The sequence below is a fragment of the Pygocentrus nattereri genome, chromosome 22, assembly GCF_015220715.1.
Source record: "Pygocentrus nattereri isolate fPygNat1 chromosome 22, fPygNat1.pri, whole genome shotgun sequence".
Lineage (NCBI taxonomy): Eukaryota > Metazoa > Chordata > Actinopteri > Characiformes > Serrasalmidae > Pygocentrus > Pygocentrus nattereri.
The window spans coordinates 18,139,212-18,156,828 of record NC_051232.1 but is presented as its reverse complement, the minus strand read 5'-3'; the positions used below and the strand labels follow the sequence as shown (position 1 = coordinate 18,156,828).

Genomic DNA, 17,617 nt, shown 5'->3' with positions numbered 1-17,617 from the left:
GAACAGCTTCGATTTCGACCAACAGCAGCTTTACTGAGGCACATTTAGATCATAATGACTCAAATCTAAGGAAGTGAAGTTAAGCAGCCAAAATTAAGGATGTCTTGCGGTTTACATCTGTATCCTAGCACTTCCAGCTGGATCTGTATCCTCCTAGCACTCCGAGCTGGAGCTGTATCCTCCCAACACTCCCAGCTGGATCTGTATCCTCCTAGCACTCCCAGCTGGATCTGTATCCTCCTAACAGTCCCAGCTGCATCTGTATCCTCCTAGCACTCCCAGCTGGATCTGTATCCTCCTAACACTCTCAGCTGGATCTGCGTCCTCCTAACAGTCCCAGCTGAATCTGTGTCCTCCTAGCACTCCCAGCTGGATCTGCGTCCTCCTAGCATTCCCAGCTAGATCTGTATCCTCCTAGCACTTCCAGCTGGATCTGTATACTCCTAGCACTTCCAGCTGGATCTGTATCCCCCTAGCACTCCCAACTGGATCTGTATCTTCCTAGCACTTCCAGCTGGACCTGCGTCCTCCTAACAGTCCCAGCTGCACCTGTATCCTCCTAGCACTCCCAGCTGGATCTGTGTCCTCCTAGCACTCCCAGCTGGATCTGCGCCCTCCTAACAGTCCCAGCTGAATCTGCGTCCTCCTAGCACTCCCAGCTGGATCTGCGTCCTCCTAACACTCCCAGCTGGATCTGTGTCCTCCTAGCACTTCCAGCTGGATCTATATCCTCCTAACACTTCCAGCTGGATCTGTATCCTCCTAGCACTCCCAGCTGAATCTGTGTCCTCCTAGCACTCCCAGCTGGATCTGCGCCCTCCTAACAGTCCCAGCTGAATCTGCGTCCTCCTAGCACTCCCAGCTGGATCTGCGTCCTCCTAGCACTTCCAGCTGGATCTGTATCCTCCTAACACTTCCAGCTGGATCTGTATCCTCCTAGCACTCCCAGCTGGACCTGTATCCTCCTAGCACTTCCAGCTGGATCTGTATACTCCTAGCACTCCCAACTGGATCTGTGTCCTCCTAGCACTCCCAGCTGGATCTGCGTCCTCCTAACAGTCCCAGCTGAATCTGCGTCCTCCTAGCACTCCCAGCTGGATCTGCGTCCTCCTAGCACTCCCAGCTGGATCTGTGTCCTCCTAGCACTCCCAGCTGGATCTGTATCCTCCTAACAGTCCCAGCTGCATCTGTATCCTCCTAGCACTCCCAGCTGGATCTGCGTCCTCCTAGCACACCCAGCTGGATCTGTGTCCTCCTAGCACTCCCAGCTGAATCTGTGTCCTCCAAGCATTCCCAGCTGGATCTGTATCCTCCTAGCACTCCCTGCTGGACCTGTATCCTCCTAGCACTCCCTGCTGGATCTGTATCCTCCTAGCACTTCCAGCTGGGTCTGTATCCTCCTAGCACTTCCAGCTGGATCTGTGTCCTCCTAGCACTCCCAGCTGGATCTGTATCCTCCTAGCACTCCCTGCTGGACCTGTATCCTCCTAGCACTCCCTGCTGGATCTGTATCCTCCTAGCACTTCCAGCTGGGTCTGTATCCTCCTAGCACTTCCAGCTGGATCTGTATCCTCCTAGCACTCCCTGCTGGATCTGTATCCTCCTAGCACTTCCAGCTGGGTCTGTATCCTCCTAGCACTCCCTGCTGGATCTGTATCCTCCTAGCACTCCCAGCTGAATCTGTGTCCTCCTAGCACTCCCAGCTGGATCTGTATCCTCCTAGCACTCCTAGCTGGATCTGCATCCTCCTAACAGTCCCAGCTGGATCTGTATCCTCCTAGCACTCCCAGCTGGATCTGCGTCCTCCTAGCACTCCCAGCTAGATCTGTATCCTCCTAGCACTTCCAGCTGGATCTGTATACACCTAGCACTTCCAGCTGGATCTGTATCCCCCTAGCACTTCCAGCTGGATCTGTATCCTCCTAACACTCCCTGCTGGATCTGTATCCTCCTAGCACTCCCTGCTGGATGTGTATCCTCCTAGCACTCCCAGCTGGATCTGCATCCTCCTAAAAGTCCCAGCTGAATCTGCGTCCTCCTAGCACTCCCAGCTGGATCTGCGTCCTCCTAGCACTCCCAGCTAGATCTGTATCCTCCTAGCACTTCCAGCTGGATCTGTATACACCTAGCACTTCCAGCTGGATCTGTATCCCCCTAGCACTCCCAACTGGATCTGTATCCTCCTAACAGTCCCAGCTGCATCTGTATCCTCCTAGCAGTCCCAGCTGCATCTGTATCCTCCTAGCACTCCCAGCTGGATCTGCATCCTCCTAACAGTCCCAGCTGAATCTGCGTCCTCCTAGCACTCCCAGCTGGATCTGTATCCTCCTAGCACTCCCAGCTGGATCTGCATCCTCCTAAAAGTCCCAGCTGAATCTGTGTCCTCCTAGCACTCCCAGCTGGATCTGTATCCTCCTAGCACTCCCAGCTGGATCTGTATCCTCCTAGCACTCCCTGCTGGATCTGTATCCTCCTAACAGTCCCAGCTGGATCTGCATCCTCCTAACACTCCCAGCTGGATCTGCATCCTCCTAGCACTCCCAGCTGGATCTGCGTCCTCCTAACAGTCCCAGCTGAATCTGCGTCCTCCTAGCACTCCCAGCTGGATCTGCGTCCTCCTAGCACACCCAGCTGGATCTGTGTCCTCCTAGCACTCCCAGCTGAATCTGTGTCCTCCAAGCATTCCCAGCTGGATCTGTATCCTCCTAGCACTCCCTGCTGGATCTGTATCCTCCTAGCACTTCCAGCTGGATCTGTATCCTCCTAGCACTTCCAGCTGGATCTGTATCCTCCTAGCACTCCCTGCTGGATCTGTATCCTCCTAGCACTCCCTGCTGGATCTGTATCCTCCTAGCACTCCCAGCTGAATCTGTGTCCTCCTAGCACTTCCAGCTGGATCTGTATCCTCCTAGCACTCCCAGCTGAATCTGCATCCTCCTAGCACTCCCAGCTGGATCTGCGTCCTCCTAACAGTCCCAGCTGGATCTGCGTCCTTGTAGCACTCCCAGCTGGATCTGCATCCTCGTAGCACTCCCAGCTGAATCTGTGTCCTCCTAGCACTTCCAGCTGGATCTGTATCCTCCTAGCACTCCCAGCTACTATTACTACCTCAGTAACTGCTGTGTTTATGTCTGTTATCTGACTGCGTGAACTTAGAGATCTCAGTATGGTTAAAATCTCTGCACCTTATTCCCACTACCTCATGTCCAGAAATGAGTGCTGTGTCGGGGCTGCACTGTCCTGTCTGTTTACTGTGTCTAATGTCGGTTTAATTTATCGTATTTATTATACTGTTTCTAGCTTAATTTTTTGTTTGCACACTATATCTGCACGTTTGCACTTTGGACTTTTTGTTCCATGTTGCTCTGTGTTGTTCCTTAAGGAACGTAATTTCACTCCACTGCGTACTTGTACATAGATGGAATGACAATAAAAGCCTCTTGACTTTGCTAGATCTGTAGCCTCCTAGCTTATCAACTTAAAACCAGATTTAGTTGGTGTGTTAGAGCAGGGAAAACCCCAGACCATGCTGGACTCCAGTCTCACTCACTTGTCGTAGATGGCTGCAGTGGTCTTTTTACAATTCCTTCTTTGGACTAAATCAGAGATGATTATGAAGCAATAGCCACCATATGAAAATGTTTAGACACATATTTTTAACCCTGAGCCTTTTTTACATTTGTGTTGTCCTGTACTGGGTTAGCGCAAGTGACACTGATCACAAAAATACCACTAATATATCTTACGGACCCCTACAGGCCTGCGCTGTTATTCAACATTGGGGATTTTGCTCTGCATAAAGAATACAGTCAGGATGTACAGTATCTTGAATGATCAGCTCATCCATTTGCATAGCCTTTCTGTGCATTTGACAGCGTGGGCTGCCTGCTCTCTTTCAAACACGCACAAAGAGCCGTGATCTAATGCAGACAGAGCCCCCTGAGTTGGGCTCATGTTTCTCTCAGTATAATACGACTGCATCTGTGACAATCCCCTGATTTAAACGCCATTCAGATCCCTCTCCCCACTGCTTAACAAATCCAGCCAGCCTTCCATGGTAGGAGAAATCATTCAAGCTGTTTCAGTGAACAGTTCACCTGTTTTGATAAAGTTAGCTAATTTTCCGCATTGAAAATGCCTCAGAAATGACACCAATGCCTCTGTAGTTTCCATATACATGTAGTGTGGGCTCATTTTCCTTAGTAACAGCATTCAACCAGTAACAGCACCCACTTCAGTTCAGGTCTGCTGGTATCTGAGTCTATTGTTAGCTACATAAGGTTAGTGTATGGTTCAGTCCCACAGAGATCAGTGCAACACAGATTTCCGATTCAGTGAAGTTAAAAACATCACACAATTTCTTCTATTTAACCACTTCACTCCACACAGAGTGCATGTTTTTTTGTTGTTTTGGCGTTGTACTTGGAAATGACAGACATTTGGCGACGGTTCAGCCACGTTACACTGAACTGTCTTTAGACCAGAACGCAGCAAATTCTGCTGTGGACATACAGGATCTTATTACGATGGACTGTCTGTCCAGTAGCATTAATAATCACACAGCAGGAGCGAGGAAGAGAAGTCCGAGCCTGCTAGCTAGTTAAGTTCAGCTAATTACATTGGCACACAGTGCCTTAGTGTCAGGCAGATGATGAGGAGTGACCGATTAAAGAAGACGTAGTGCATTAGGAGGAGTTGGGAACAAAATCAGCCATTTATTTTCTCCTGCTTCAAAATCCAGGGTTGCTAGATCGTTTCCCGCCAAAAACAATGCATAAAAAAATACACATCCAAAACACCTCAGGGTCATTATAACTATTTTATTAAAGATCCATAAAAACAGAACCAAAATCTTTTTATTTACTTTTTCTGTTTGTTCTTGTCACACATCTAAGAACCCCCTAGACAAAGAAACTAGTAATAATTTCATTTAAATCATTCCTTTATGTGATTTATATGTGTATCTTAGTTCCTTAACATTTTTTTACTGCATTATGATAAGATTGATGGTCCTGTGCAGTCAGAAAGGCAAATGAACAGAAATAATACCGCGAGCATAACGGATCCTCACATCATTTTAAAAACTTGGTCGCCTCTATAGCCTCTGCTGAACAGATCCCGAGCCGGTCCAGTTTCCAACTATAGAACTGTGTAGTGCAGAGTGAACTGAATCTATAAGTCTATATGATACATTGTATATTACCATTACATCAATAATAAACTGGGTACAGTAACTGCTGTTGTGGCCTTCTCTCCACGGGAGTGACTTTAATGTATGTCAATCAAAACTTTGATAAATGATTCGATGTGGGTGGCATGGTGGGTAGCGCTGTCGCCTCACAGCGAGGAGGGTCTGGGTTCGATTCCCCAGCCAGGTGACCGGGGTTCTCTCTGTGTGGAGTTTGCATGTTCTCCCCGTGTCTGCGTGGGTTTCCTCCAGTTTCCTCCCAAAGTCCAAAGACATGCAGTCAGGCCAATTGGATATGCTAAATTGCCCCTGGGTGTGAGTCTGTCTGTCCATCCTACGATGGACTGGCGACCTGTCCAGGGTCCATCCTGCCTTCCGCCTGATGACTGCTGGGATAGGCTCCAGCGCTCCCTGTGACCCTGACGGAAAATGGATGGATGGATGATTCGATGTGAAGTTAGGCGTGTTCAGATTAAGTAAGTAATGCAATCTATTCATTAAGTATACTTTTAAAAATCCTGCCAAAATAAGGAAAAACCAGCCCAAAGGCTGCCCACCCACCCAGCCAATCTGGCAACACTGCTGAAATCACTCTAATAGTGCTCCATCCTGCAAGTCAGACAGTCCTTTTTCTCCCACACTGATTACCTCTGTGTGACATGAGTAACGTGGTAGTGACTGTGTGTTGTTAATTTTGTTTCAAATAAAGTAACAAAAACGCATAAGAACTATTATTGAGCATCAAAATGTCCAGAATATTTTGCAAACGCAAATCATGAGTTAAATCAAACTCCATCCATCCATCCATTTTCGAAGCCGCTTGTCCCTCATGGTCGCGGGGGGTGCTGGACCCTATCCCAGCGTTCATCGGGCAGAAGGCAGGATACACCCTGGACAGGTCACCAGTCCATCGCAGGGCATCATGAGTTAAATCAAACTCAATTTTCCAAAACCATTATTACCTATTTTCACCCACTCCAATATAAATATACCACTCATTTCATCACTCATTCACTTTAATGGTTTTTTTTTTTTCTATTTCTTGATTTTGCTGATATACTTCTTGCTTCTGAGTCAACACTTTTGAACAGGGGGCGGGTCTTAGAAGAGGGCGTTCACCTGCTGTTCCTACACTATTAGAAATAAAGGTTCTGTGCAGACGCATTTTTCATTCATCAAGGTAAAACAATGTTCCTTCAAAGGTATAACACTAGTTTCAAGGCGCAGCAGTGCACCGTCAATAAGTTTTTCCAGGTGAAAAGTACCTATTTGTACCATTTCATAACCGAATGTTTTAAAATAGAAGCGTAAAATAAGCCTGGAGCGGAGACGGGCTGTGGAGTCAATACAACATAGAAAATACAATTTCAATTATGGAACAGTTATGTTCCCTGACTAAAGGTAGATGTACACTTGAGGGTCCACTCTACCGACAAGAGGGGCCCCAGTGATGGTTTCATACCTTTTTTTTCTGAGAGTGTTCTAGTCAACTGATTTGCACAGACCTCCTAAAGCCAGTAGTGTTGCTTTCGTAAACTATTCAAGTGGGTGTAACTTATGGCGTTTTGGCTTTTAGTTCCCTAAAGAACCTTCCAATGGGTGATTCTTCAAAGAATGATTATAGGTATGAGCTGTGCGAGTGTAAAGGGAGTGTGTGTACTGCTGAGCAGGGGATGAGAATCCTCCCAGAACAGAGAGATTGGAGGTCAGCCAAAAATCACTGGAGTTTAGCAGACATAATTACAGCTCAGCCACACACACTTCATATCTAGCCAGTTTGGGGATTAGAAGGGTCCCATGCTTCAGGAAACATACTGACTTAAAGGGGAATTACACCTATTTGATCCTTTTGATATGAAGTTTTAGTTCGAAAGACATTTTTAAACCCATTCATGGTGGACAGAGCGTTGTAAGGCAAAATAATCCCTAAAGAAAACAGTTTCTTCCAGAATCACCACTATTCTACTGTACATCATCAATATTATATAGAAAAGCACAGATCCACTAGTCATTTTGGGTGGTAGATAAAATGGCTCAATTTGTGGTGTTAACATCCGATTCCTGGCACTACCGCCAAAGAAACATGTCGGCAAGTTTCTCTACACTTGACTATTTCAGATAAAACCACTCTGGACGGCTTGTTTACATCTTACAATTAAATTATGCAGAAATTTTGCATCACTTGTGGAATTCCATTTCAAGCCAAGTTTTTGACCTATTTGTATATGTAGCTGAAATAAAATGTGGGTCAAGCGTACATATTTAAAAAGAAGCATCAAAATGTGTTTTATTTGTAGTTTATCTGCTTTGACCGTTTGCTTCCATCATCAGCCATGATGAAAACAGCATTGAAGTCACAGCTCAGCCAGTTCACACCGCAATTTGAAGTTGTACCCAACGGCTTCGACTTTCATGTGGCCACGTGGTGGGATTAAGTGGTTTAAAATTTAAAACGGGACCACTTTACAGCAGCATACGTTCTAACGTGGAATTACAATTAACCTTGTCGTGTGGAGGCTGTGCTTTAGATCAACGAGCTCGCACTGTGAACTGTGTTCTATTACAGCAAACAAAAGAGAGAATAAATGAATACAGGCGTGAGGTCTGTGACTTGTACACACAGTTCAGTAACGGGAAAACCTTCTTCAGGGTGAACCTCGAGAAACATCTGCCCGATTCCTGTCAAAATTGGCAGAGGACGTTGCAATGAGACCACAGAACATGACTCCAAGCATAAACTACATAAAACATCCATGCTACACTTCAGTATGAGGGGTGAGGGCGAGACGCAAACTATTTCTTCTAAAGACGTTCTCTCGGACAAATGGTGGGTTTAGGAGTCATGAGCACGAATGAGTGCGCACCTAGTTTGTGAAAGTGCTTGTGAGAATGCACTGAAAAGCAGGTGTTGCTGCAGCGTAGTGTTCACACACTGTGAAGCGCCACATGTAGTTTTGTCAAACAGGACAAGAAATACACGATGTAAGACGTCCTTTGTGAAACTGTGTGTGTGTTACCTTATGAAATGTTTGACGGAGCAGATCCGCTTACATTCCCAACTCCATACGGACTGAACCTGCCTTTTAGGAGCAAAACCATGGCAACACGGTCCATGGTAACCATTGGTGCGCGCACACACACACACACACACACACACACACACACACACACACACACACACACACACACACACACACACACACACACACACACACAAAGAGAGATTATCCAAGAAGTACAAAACAGCAAAACTTTTATTCACCAATGCAATTCCTTTCTTCTCCCCACCCCCCCAAAAAATACATCACTTACAAAGGATGTGAAATAATCCGCCTCTTTCTGCTCTTAAAGAAAAAAAGCAAAATCACAAACTCAGTAATTGCTGATATGGATATGGAGCAATAAAAACCAGAGGTAAACACAGCCTGGAAAAGACTCGTAAGAAGCAATCCGTTTTGTCATGCAGAAAAAGAGAGAAATGTCCAGTAGGTTAGAAAGAGCTTAGCTTCCAACTTCAAAAGTCCCAACATCTGCGTTCATTTTCAAGGAAGTTTATAAAGTTAAAACTGAGCTACAAACGTTATGCTGGCATAAATCGTTACAGTTAAAAATTCAGTTTTGGTAATTACCGCTGGGCCTAAAGCTCAAACAAAATAACTGATTTCAAATCAACTCAAACAGTAAGGAGTTATTTATAGCTTAAAATGTAGGATCATCTAAAGGCATGTTTTCAGGATTAATCCCAAGTTTGACACTCCAAGTTTCTATAATCATTTCAATTAGGAGTAACAAAAGGACAGTAAAGACATGATGGCAAATATCATCCTTCACTTGCTATGGAAAAATACACATTATTCTAAATGGCAAGCGTTCACTGCAGCAATACATGCTCAGTGAGATTTTAAAAATGATAATTATTCCAAAATACTTTGTTTTCTTTTGTCTAAAGGAAGCACAGTATGATCGATTCTGTCCAGGAGTCAGAATTCAGCATATCACCCCCGTTGTCTTGAGGGGCTTCCTGCTGCATTTAGCTACGCAGCAAAGTTTCGTTCCTTTCATTTCAAAGTAAGTTGTGACGTGTCCTAAACCATAATGAAGACCTAGATGCGGTTTAAACCAACTGAGTTTTGGGGGAGCATTTACAGAAAAGATGTGTGTGACTATTGACTTTGTGTTTGTTTACAACGTGAGCCTTGTAGCTCCAGCGCTGAACTAAACCAGTAAAATCTGAACACCAAACACGACGTATCGACTACATCTAGGGTAAGCAGAACATTATGTACATTTGATTTTTCAATGTAATAATATCTTTCAATTTCGTTTCCCGATCAATTTTTAAAAGCAGCTAAAAACAGGGCATTTTATTAGTCATTAAAAAGTAAAAATGCCAGTATAATCTCTAAAAATCTTCCTCTGGAATGGACGTTCAGCTCAACGGCTGACAATCACCAACAAGTCTGACTGAAAGATTCAATTTGTCTCTGAAGAACAAGCGAACAATGAAGTACTTTGCACAAATATCAGAACTGCCTAGAAACAACATGAGTATGAACATCAAAGGCTGGAAAATGATCTGCCCTGACCAGATTTATGATGTATTGCTATATTATTTCAAGACAAAAAGCACCTTGAAGTAATAAATAGGCAGAAACTAAGATAGATCATATTTAGTGATGTGCATTTTCACTATGAGGGTATAAATGGGAGGGGAAAAAAAGCATACTGAGCTTTTAAAAGAGCATTCTGAATGCATTAATAAGTGAAAATAGTCAAATATTAATGCTCCAATCAGGATGTTTTTTAAAGCTAAACTATAGTCAACATACACACAGCAGTACAGGCCTGCTGTGAATAGAATAAAGAGAAAATCAGAACTCCTGGATATTTAGTCTTGAACAAATCTGAGCGGTCTTTATTTCCACTGAGACCTGTGAAAAGCCTGGAAAACAACTGACTTCCTTAAGTGGTGCTTGAATCTGAAAGAACATCCGTTGTATGAGGCGCACGTCAGATACCTTATAATCAAAACCAAGTCATACCGAACATTACTGTAGACCCAATATCAACAGCTGTAACGCACAAGGGAATGCCTAATTAAGCCGCATAATTTAATCGTTAAGACATAAACAAAGTTATTGTGAGTGGTTTGCCGTGAAATGCTGTTTGAGAGCAAGTTACTGAGTCTGAATTGTTCACAGTGGTGGTGATAGGAACCAGACGTCAGAAGTGTTAATGCCTCTAAAGGTTCCCTGACAGTGAGTCATCATATGAAATGGTTATGAATCCGGTGTCTGATGTCTAAAGCATTGTTTTCTGATTGCTCAGAGATCAGATTTTGGCCCAAAACTTCTTTTTTTTTAAACATTATACCACAAATAGTCCCCAAAGAAAATGTATATGTACATGCATAAACTCAGAGGACACATGTAGGTTCCGTGGTGGTTTTGGATGGTTCGTAAACTGACTATGTAGACAACCCCTGGTTTTTATCACTGCCACTGTTTACCTAAGATGCACCATTTCACATGAAAGAACTCTAAACTTTGCTTATATCTCAAGAGAAATTCTGAAGAAGCGGTAGAATTTCCCCTTTAAGGTATTGCAGGTATTATGATACACCTATAGACCTGTATGGACTGTTTTGAGAGATCAGGTCACTCACACTACATTCTGAAGTGGTTAGAGACTCATCTTGACCACATGTAATGCAAGTCTAAACAGAAGGCGTTTGCCCGTTTGTGGTTTATCCAGATGTGACGTAGAAAACAAATGAATGCAAGGTGTAGTCAGGGTCAATTAGTCCTGTTTAACTGAATTTACTGCAGTGCAGTCAGTGACATGCTGAACAAAAATAACGGTTTTCTATCTGTTTCAACTCAGGAAGCAATGAAATATTGAACTACACATAATGTCTCCAAAAAATGTCTCCAGGCACCATCATGACATAATTTGCCCGCTCACCCACCTCTATGATATACCACACTTCAACAAGCGTTCAAATTCTAAAATGCAGAATTATCTATTCATAGTTGAAAAAGTAGTAAACGGATGCCTGACCATATCAGGTACTGACCAGACAGATATAAAAATTAAAGCTTGGAGAAAAGAAAAAAAAAAATAGAAGATTTATTGACATAATCCTAATAAACCTAATAACTTATCCAGGAGCTGAACAGATCTACAGGTACGCTATTATGATTTTACCACAGTAAACATATTTTTGCTATAAACTGGTCAATTTGTAAGTTAAGTCATGTAATGTGTGAGTAATTACATGCCATCTTTCCTGGGGTTTTCCTATAGTGTTTCTGTTATGTACCTACAAAAATAACAATACTGTAAAAGTCTAAGTAGTAAACTAATCTGCAATTCACAAGCAATAAAGTACAATGAACAGTTGTTCAGCATGAATTAAGACTGCAGCAGGAAATACAAAACTACCTGACTGATAAAATACAAAATTACCACATTTTAGCTTTGTAATATTAAAAATAAATAAATAAACACACACACACACACACACACAAAAAAAAAATTAAACCACAAAAAGATCAAATCAGCTGATCCATTTTGATACCCTGGCTTCTACAGACTATTTGTTGTATAAATGATATTTTCAATGCTCAGATGTAACTAAGGAATCAAAGTAAAGTGTTTCAGTCGAACGCCACTTTCAGTCCATTTTCGTGTTGACCTGGCCTACACAGCTCACTCTTGTACATGAGCCATTAACATGCGCAGCTTATACAGTACTGTGCAAAAGTCTTAAGCAACCAAGAAAGCTGTTTAAAACTATTTATCTCTGCAGTGTGTAAAACACTGTATAAACATCAACATAAACACAAACAAAGACAGTAAAATTAATTTTAGAAACACATTTTGCTTAAAAGAGATGCAATTGGTGCCAGAGCCATTCAAGGCTGGTGGTATAATTGGCCTCCGTTTCTCTGAGTGGGAGGGTAAGAAAAAACAAAAACAAAACAAAACTGAATAGTAAATTATGCAAATGAGCTTGCCTCCAGCATTACACACTCATAAGAACTATGAGAGTGGACTGGGCAGTGTAGAGCCTAAGTCTTACGTTTTGATAATATCCGTCTTCTGGACTTGACCTTTCTAGCTGCAAAGCATTGCGCCATAGGGGAAGATCTGCCTAGCAATTGGGAACTGGACGTTCCTGAAGCAGAGAGAAAACTAATAAATGAACATAAGTTACTAATATCATTTTCATCAGCAGCACCTTCTCTTTATTAAGTATTGATTAGCTAAAAAAGAAGTAATGATTTTGAAATAGTTCAGATAACACAATGACCTCCATAACACCACAATGTGCACTGCTTTTTTATTCGTTAGTTTTTTTTTTTTAATAAATAAACTTACTGCTCAGATAAAAAGCTTTACATTTCATATACACCATCTCAAATGGCTTAAGACAGTTTTTGCACAGTACTGTAGATGTGTCTCAGTGCCCTCAACAATAGAAATAAAGATTGGAAAAGAAAAGGACTGAGCTTTCAGAAAATTTAGTATGAAAAAAAAATGCCACACAGTTCAAGTCAACCACTTCAAACTGACCTTCGCACTAGTCCATTCTGACCTGTTTGAATTCTTCATGTTTACCACCATATAAAATCGAAAGTCTGCCTAGTCTTCTGAATGAAGTGATCCATTTTGCATTCTCTCTCTTCCCATCAGGACGGCAAAGCAACCAGGCAATCATCTCCCCAGATCTAGTCCAAGGCCTGTGCAACCTTTTGTCCAAGCAAACGAGCATCCATAAGTGGAGGAGTATAGAAGGGAAGGTTGAGTGATGTGTGTGTGAGTGTATGTTTCAGTATGAAACTTCAATAAATTAGGTCTTCTTAATAAATATCCCACTGTTTCTTGCTACCCTGATCCTGCAAGTCCCAGGGTTTAAAGTCAAAAAAGAAATCAAGCTGGTAAACAGGGAGGGTCTTTCAGTTCGTAACCAGCTTCCCAGCTTCCCAGCTTTCGTCACTTTCTGAACGCATATATAGGTGTGTGTGTCAGTCAATTCGGTTCCCACAGATAGTAAAACGATCGATCTCCAGCAGGTCTTTCTTAGGAGCTCTGTGTACGAGTTCTGTTCCATCCTGTGTAATGATCTTCTCTTCCGATTCATCGGGCGTCGTAAGGAACTGATCTGATTCGCTGGTCGGGAGATTTGAGGCAGTGCGCTCAGGCTGGTGAGTGGGTTGAGTGATGACTGACGCAGATACGCCTTCATCCTCAGGCTCACCTAAGAAGCAGGAAGTCAGAGTTCTAAATATTTTCATTTTTCAATATTATATAAAAAATGTAATCTTGAATATTCTGTGAGAATAAGAAAAATGCATTTTAAAATAGTCATATGCAAATGTTTGTACAGCCCTGGTCATTTTATTTTTGACTGTAAAAAATGTGTTTATTAACACACTGACTTCACATCCTGTACAGGAAACAAACTTAGTTATTGTGCCATAACTTTTGTACCTTCCATTTTTTATGTTTTGCTATGTTAAATTCAGCAAATAAACCATAATTATGCATCAAAATGTGCATTTTGTGTAGAAGATGTGACTCCAGGTTTTTTAAATGCTAGAACACTCATTTTCAGGATACACTGTGCCAAAAGTAAAGTTTGGGAGAGGAGGAATAATGGTCAGGGGCTGGTTTTCAGGGTTAAGCTCCTCAGTTCCTGTGAAGCGTGACATTAATGCTTCAGCATACAAAGATGTTTTAGACAACTTTATGCTTCCAACTTTGTAGCAACAGTTTGGAGAAGGCCCTTTTCTATGTTCCAGCATGACTGCGTCACTGTGCACAAGGAAAGCGCCATAAAGACATTGTTTGACCAGTTTGGCATGCAAAGGCCTTGACCACAACCCCACTGAACAGTGGGCATATTAATGCATATTAATGTCCAAGGCATGGAAATAGGATGTCCAACAAATGTGATGCATAAGTGTCCACATACTTTTGGTCATATAATGTATCTATGAGACTGGAGTTATGAAGCCAATAAAAGAGAAGTCACTGAAAAAGATGAGCAACACATTTATAATCTACTTCATTCTCAAAGCTCCAGTATTAAACTCTCTTGGCTGATCAACTCCGTTTGGAATAAGGGAAAAGTGTGTCAGTTTAAATTTTGCTAAAAAATATTCTAATTCTTCATAATTTACTGGTTAATATAATAACCAAAATTCTAAATACTGAGAGTCTTCTTGTAAACTGAGGTTGTAAGTAATAATAGCAAAGCGAGGCAGATGGCAAGGAGGTGGTACACCTGCTGAGCAAGAGGGAGGAACAGGCAAGTAGCATAAGGGAGGGCAGGACAAAGAGGGAGTGAAGTAGGAGGAAGGAGGAGAGCAAGATATGGAGAAAGAAGAAGCAATGGCAGCAGCATAGATGGGTTTGATGTAAGACAGGAGAAAGAACCCTCACGCCTTGAGACCCAGACAGAAAGAGAGGGATAATGCACAGAAGGAAGAACAGGAAGATGTCAGCTGGCAGTTCGTTTAAGGTGTATAAGGACTGAACAACATCAATCCTTTTACTGCCATATACAAATGCTTGAAAATGGTCAAAAACAGCTCTTTCAGTTCTCGGCCAACAGAATTCTGAAAAAGTCGAAATTCAAGACTTTACAAACAACGGAATTAAAGATTTAACAGTATGTGAAACAGTGATTTAAAGTGTTTTGTTTCCCTCACTTTCCTGCACAAATCAGCTCAGACGCATGTAGGTAAACAGTCTGAACAGCAACAGGTTAAAAATATGGGCCATTTGGAAGTGTTCTTAAGAGGGATATTAATCGAGAGATTTATAAACTCGCTTATGCCAAGTAACAAGAGGAGATGCAACACTTAAGAAGATCTACAGGTATGAGAGCCCTTTCAGACCCGTTCAATGTGAAGAATACAGCAAAACAACAAAAGCAGAATTTGCTAGTATGCTAACGCCTGTAGTTCATGCTTTTGTGACTGTACATTTCACAGATATTAACCAGTAGTTTATTGCCTCATAGTGTCCTAAGAAACATCGTCCCTTTTATTACCCTAAGATGAGGAGAACGTGCTAGTCTGAAACTTTGATACAGGCCAATTACAGTGGCTTATTTACAAGAACAATATAAAAAATACACATTCCCTTTTGTAGAATTCATGAAGTAAGATTTGTGGACAGCAGTGTGTGTATGTGTGTGTGTGTGTGTACTGTACCTGCTGATTCACGTGTGTGTTTTGTTCGGTGAGCTCTACTCGATACTCTGCTTGGCGCAGCAGAGGGGGGTGACTGAAAGAGCTTCTCCTCCATGTTCGCTTCTTTAACGTACACACATGACTTTCCCAACAACACGATGCTGTTCAGCACCTTCAGTGTGATCATACTGCAGCACACAGAACGCAATATACATACACAGCATATGCACAATATAGACAGTTCTACTGAACATGTGTAGCACGGGCAAGAACAAAATCACACGCAATTTCATAACTTACCCCAGATAAAAGAGCACAACGCACACAACAGCAAGGGCACCCTGGATCTTCACTGAACTGGTCACCACCCGGATGAGCTTTCAAGCAAAAGTTCCATGTTTTAAACACCACTATATCATGCAAATGTAAACACGACATTGTGAAATGATGCTGTGGCATGTTGCATAATATTATCACAGCCAGTGTTGGTGAAACTATGACTAATAACTACTAACTTGACTAATAAAATCTGGCAAACAAAATGAATGTGACAGTTAAAATAAAGCACGTTAACCTTGTTGAATACAATGAAAGCAGTTACATACAGTGATGTCCAAAAGTCTGAGCTTTTCTTTTACATTATTTTCTAATTTATTACAAAATGTGTCATTATAAAGTATATTATCAGCAACACAACTGTGGAAAAAGTAAAACCTTTGAAAAATTTGGTTGAACTAGAACAGTTAGCTAGAAAATAGTACAGAATCTTGATTTTTTTTTTTTTTTTGCTTTATTTTACTTTTCTTTGTTTTACATTTTTTTTACTTTTAATGATTCCGAATGATGATTGTTGTTTATTTTCAGCTATCAATCAAAATGATGATTTTCACTGTGCACTTTAACTCCATTGTATAGGTAAAAAAAATTGTTAAAATAAATATGTATATACATAAATGAATAAAACAGAAGTAAACACTGGCAAAATATGTTATTTATTTAAAATTAATGGACCCTGTTTACCTGCATAGTCAATACTAACAAAGCAAATGGTGAAAGTGATTCAGGAAGGTTGTTACCAGTAGAGCAAGAGGAAGAGGGATAAAACCCATTCTTCTTGACACGCTGTCACTGTAGTCAGTATATGCCTAGAACACACCCAAAGTCCACACAAAACATGGACAACACACACAAATAAATACAAAACACATTATAATGATGTATAGTAAATTATGGCGGTAACATCAGTGGTGTAACTCACTTCACTACAGCTTATTTTGATTATGCGCCTGACTAAAGAGTTGAACTACTACAGTATTTATGGACTTACATTCTTCTGTCTGCTGCTGACCAGATCAAACGCCAAACTTGCTCTGTATTCACTGTACACCTGCAAACACACCCACCCACCCACCATCGTTAGTCAGGTCTCTCTACAGCACATTTTACAAAGACAGCATTAAAATCACTGCATTAATGTTTATATCTCGTAATTCTTAGAATAAAGTCAGGATTTTAGTAGCCAATGTCAACTTTTTCATCCTCATTTGTCAGACAGACTTGTAGCTCAGGTATCCTGCTGTGTGCAAATTTACAAAAAAAAGAGAAAAAGACATTGTTGGGCAACATCACAAAGGGTATTCAAACTGACACATTTATAACTATTTAACTGCTCAGCTCTCTTAATTCTGCAATTAATACCTCTGCTCTAAACAGAACATAGTTACTGTCCAACTGTCCAGTGTCTAAGTCGCCCACTATCAAGTGTAACTGCACAGAAACGCAGCTCAGATCCTCCACCATCACTGGAGCGTTTAGCAGCATTTCACAAACAAGACAAGAGTAATCAAACACACTGCTTTCTCTTTGATTAACCAATACCACTTGGGTTCAGTCTCTCTTATTAACATACTGATGGAAATTCTAGAAAGAAAATATATAAATAAATAATACAAAATGAATTGATGTGTGTTATATACAAACATACACACACACACACACACACACACACACACACACACACACACACACACACACACACACACACATATATATATATATATATATATATATATATATATATATATATATATATATATATATATATATATATATATATACACATACATACACACACACCCGCGACCCTTACAGAGAAGCGGCTTAGAAAATGGATGGATGGATGGATGGATATATATATATATATATATATATATATATATATATA

The 17,617-nt window shown here is 41.5% G+C and overlaps 1 protein-coding gene across 1 annotated transcript in view; it reads right to left on the bottom strand.

Moving 5' to 3' along the window:
- Window positions 1-8,424: 8,424 nt before the first annotated feature.
- The window catches only part of tapt1b (transmembrane anterior posterior transformation 1b), a 28,317-nt gene continuing 19,124 nt past the window's right edge, over window positions 8,425-17,617 (bottom strand). The window contains exons 10-14 of the mRNA XM_017709394.2: window positions 16,721-16,780; window positions 16,470-16,538; window positions 15,694-15,770; window positions 15,415-15,581; window positions 8,425-13,451 (exon numbers count right to left, since the gene is read on the bottom strand). Coding sequence (XP_017564883.1) covers window positions 13,219-13,451; window positions 15,415-15,581; window positions 15,694-15,770; window positions 16,470-16,538; window positions 16,721-16,780 — 606 coding nt within the window. The 3' untranslated portion in view covers window positions 8,425-13,218. The remainder of the gene's footprint in view (window positions 13,452-15,414; window positions 15,582-15,693; window positions 15,771-16,469; window positions 16,539-16,720; window positions 16,781-17,617) is intronic.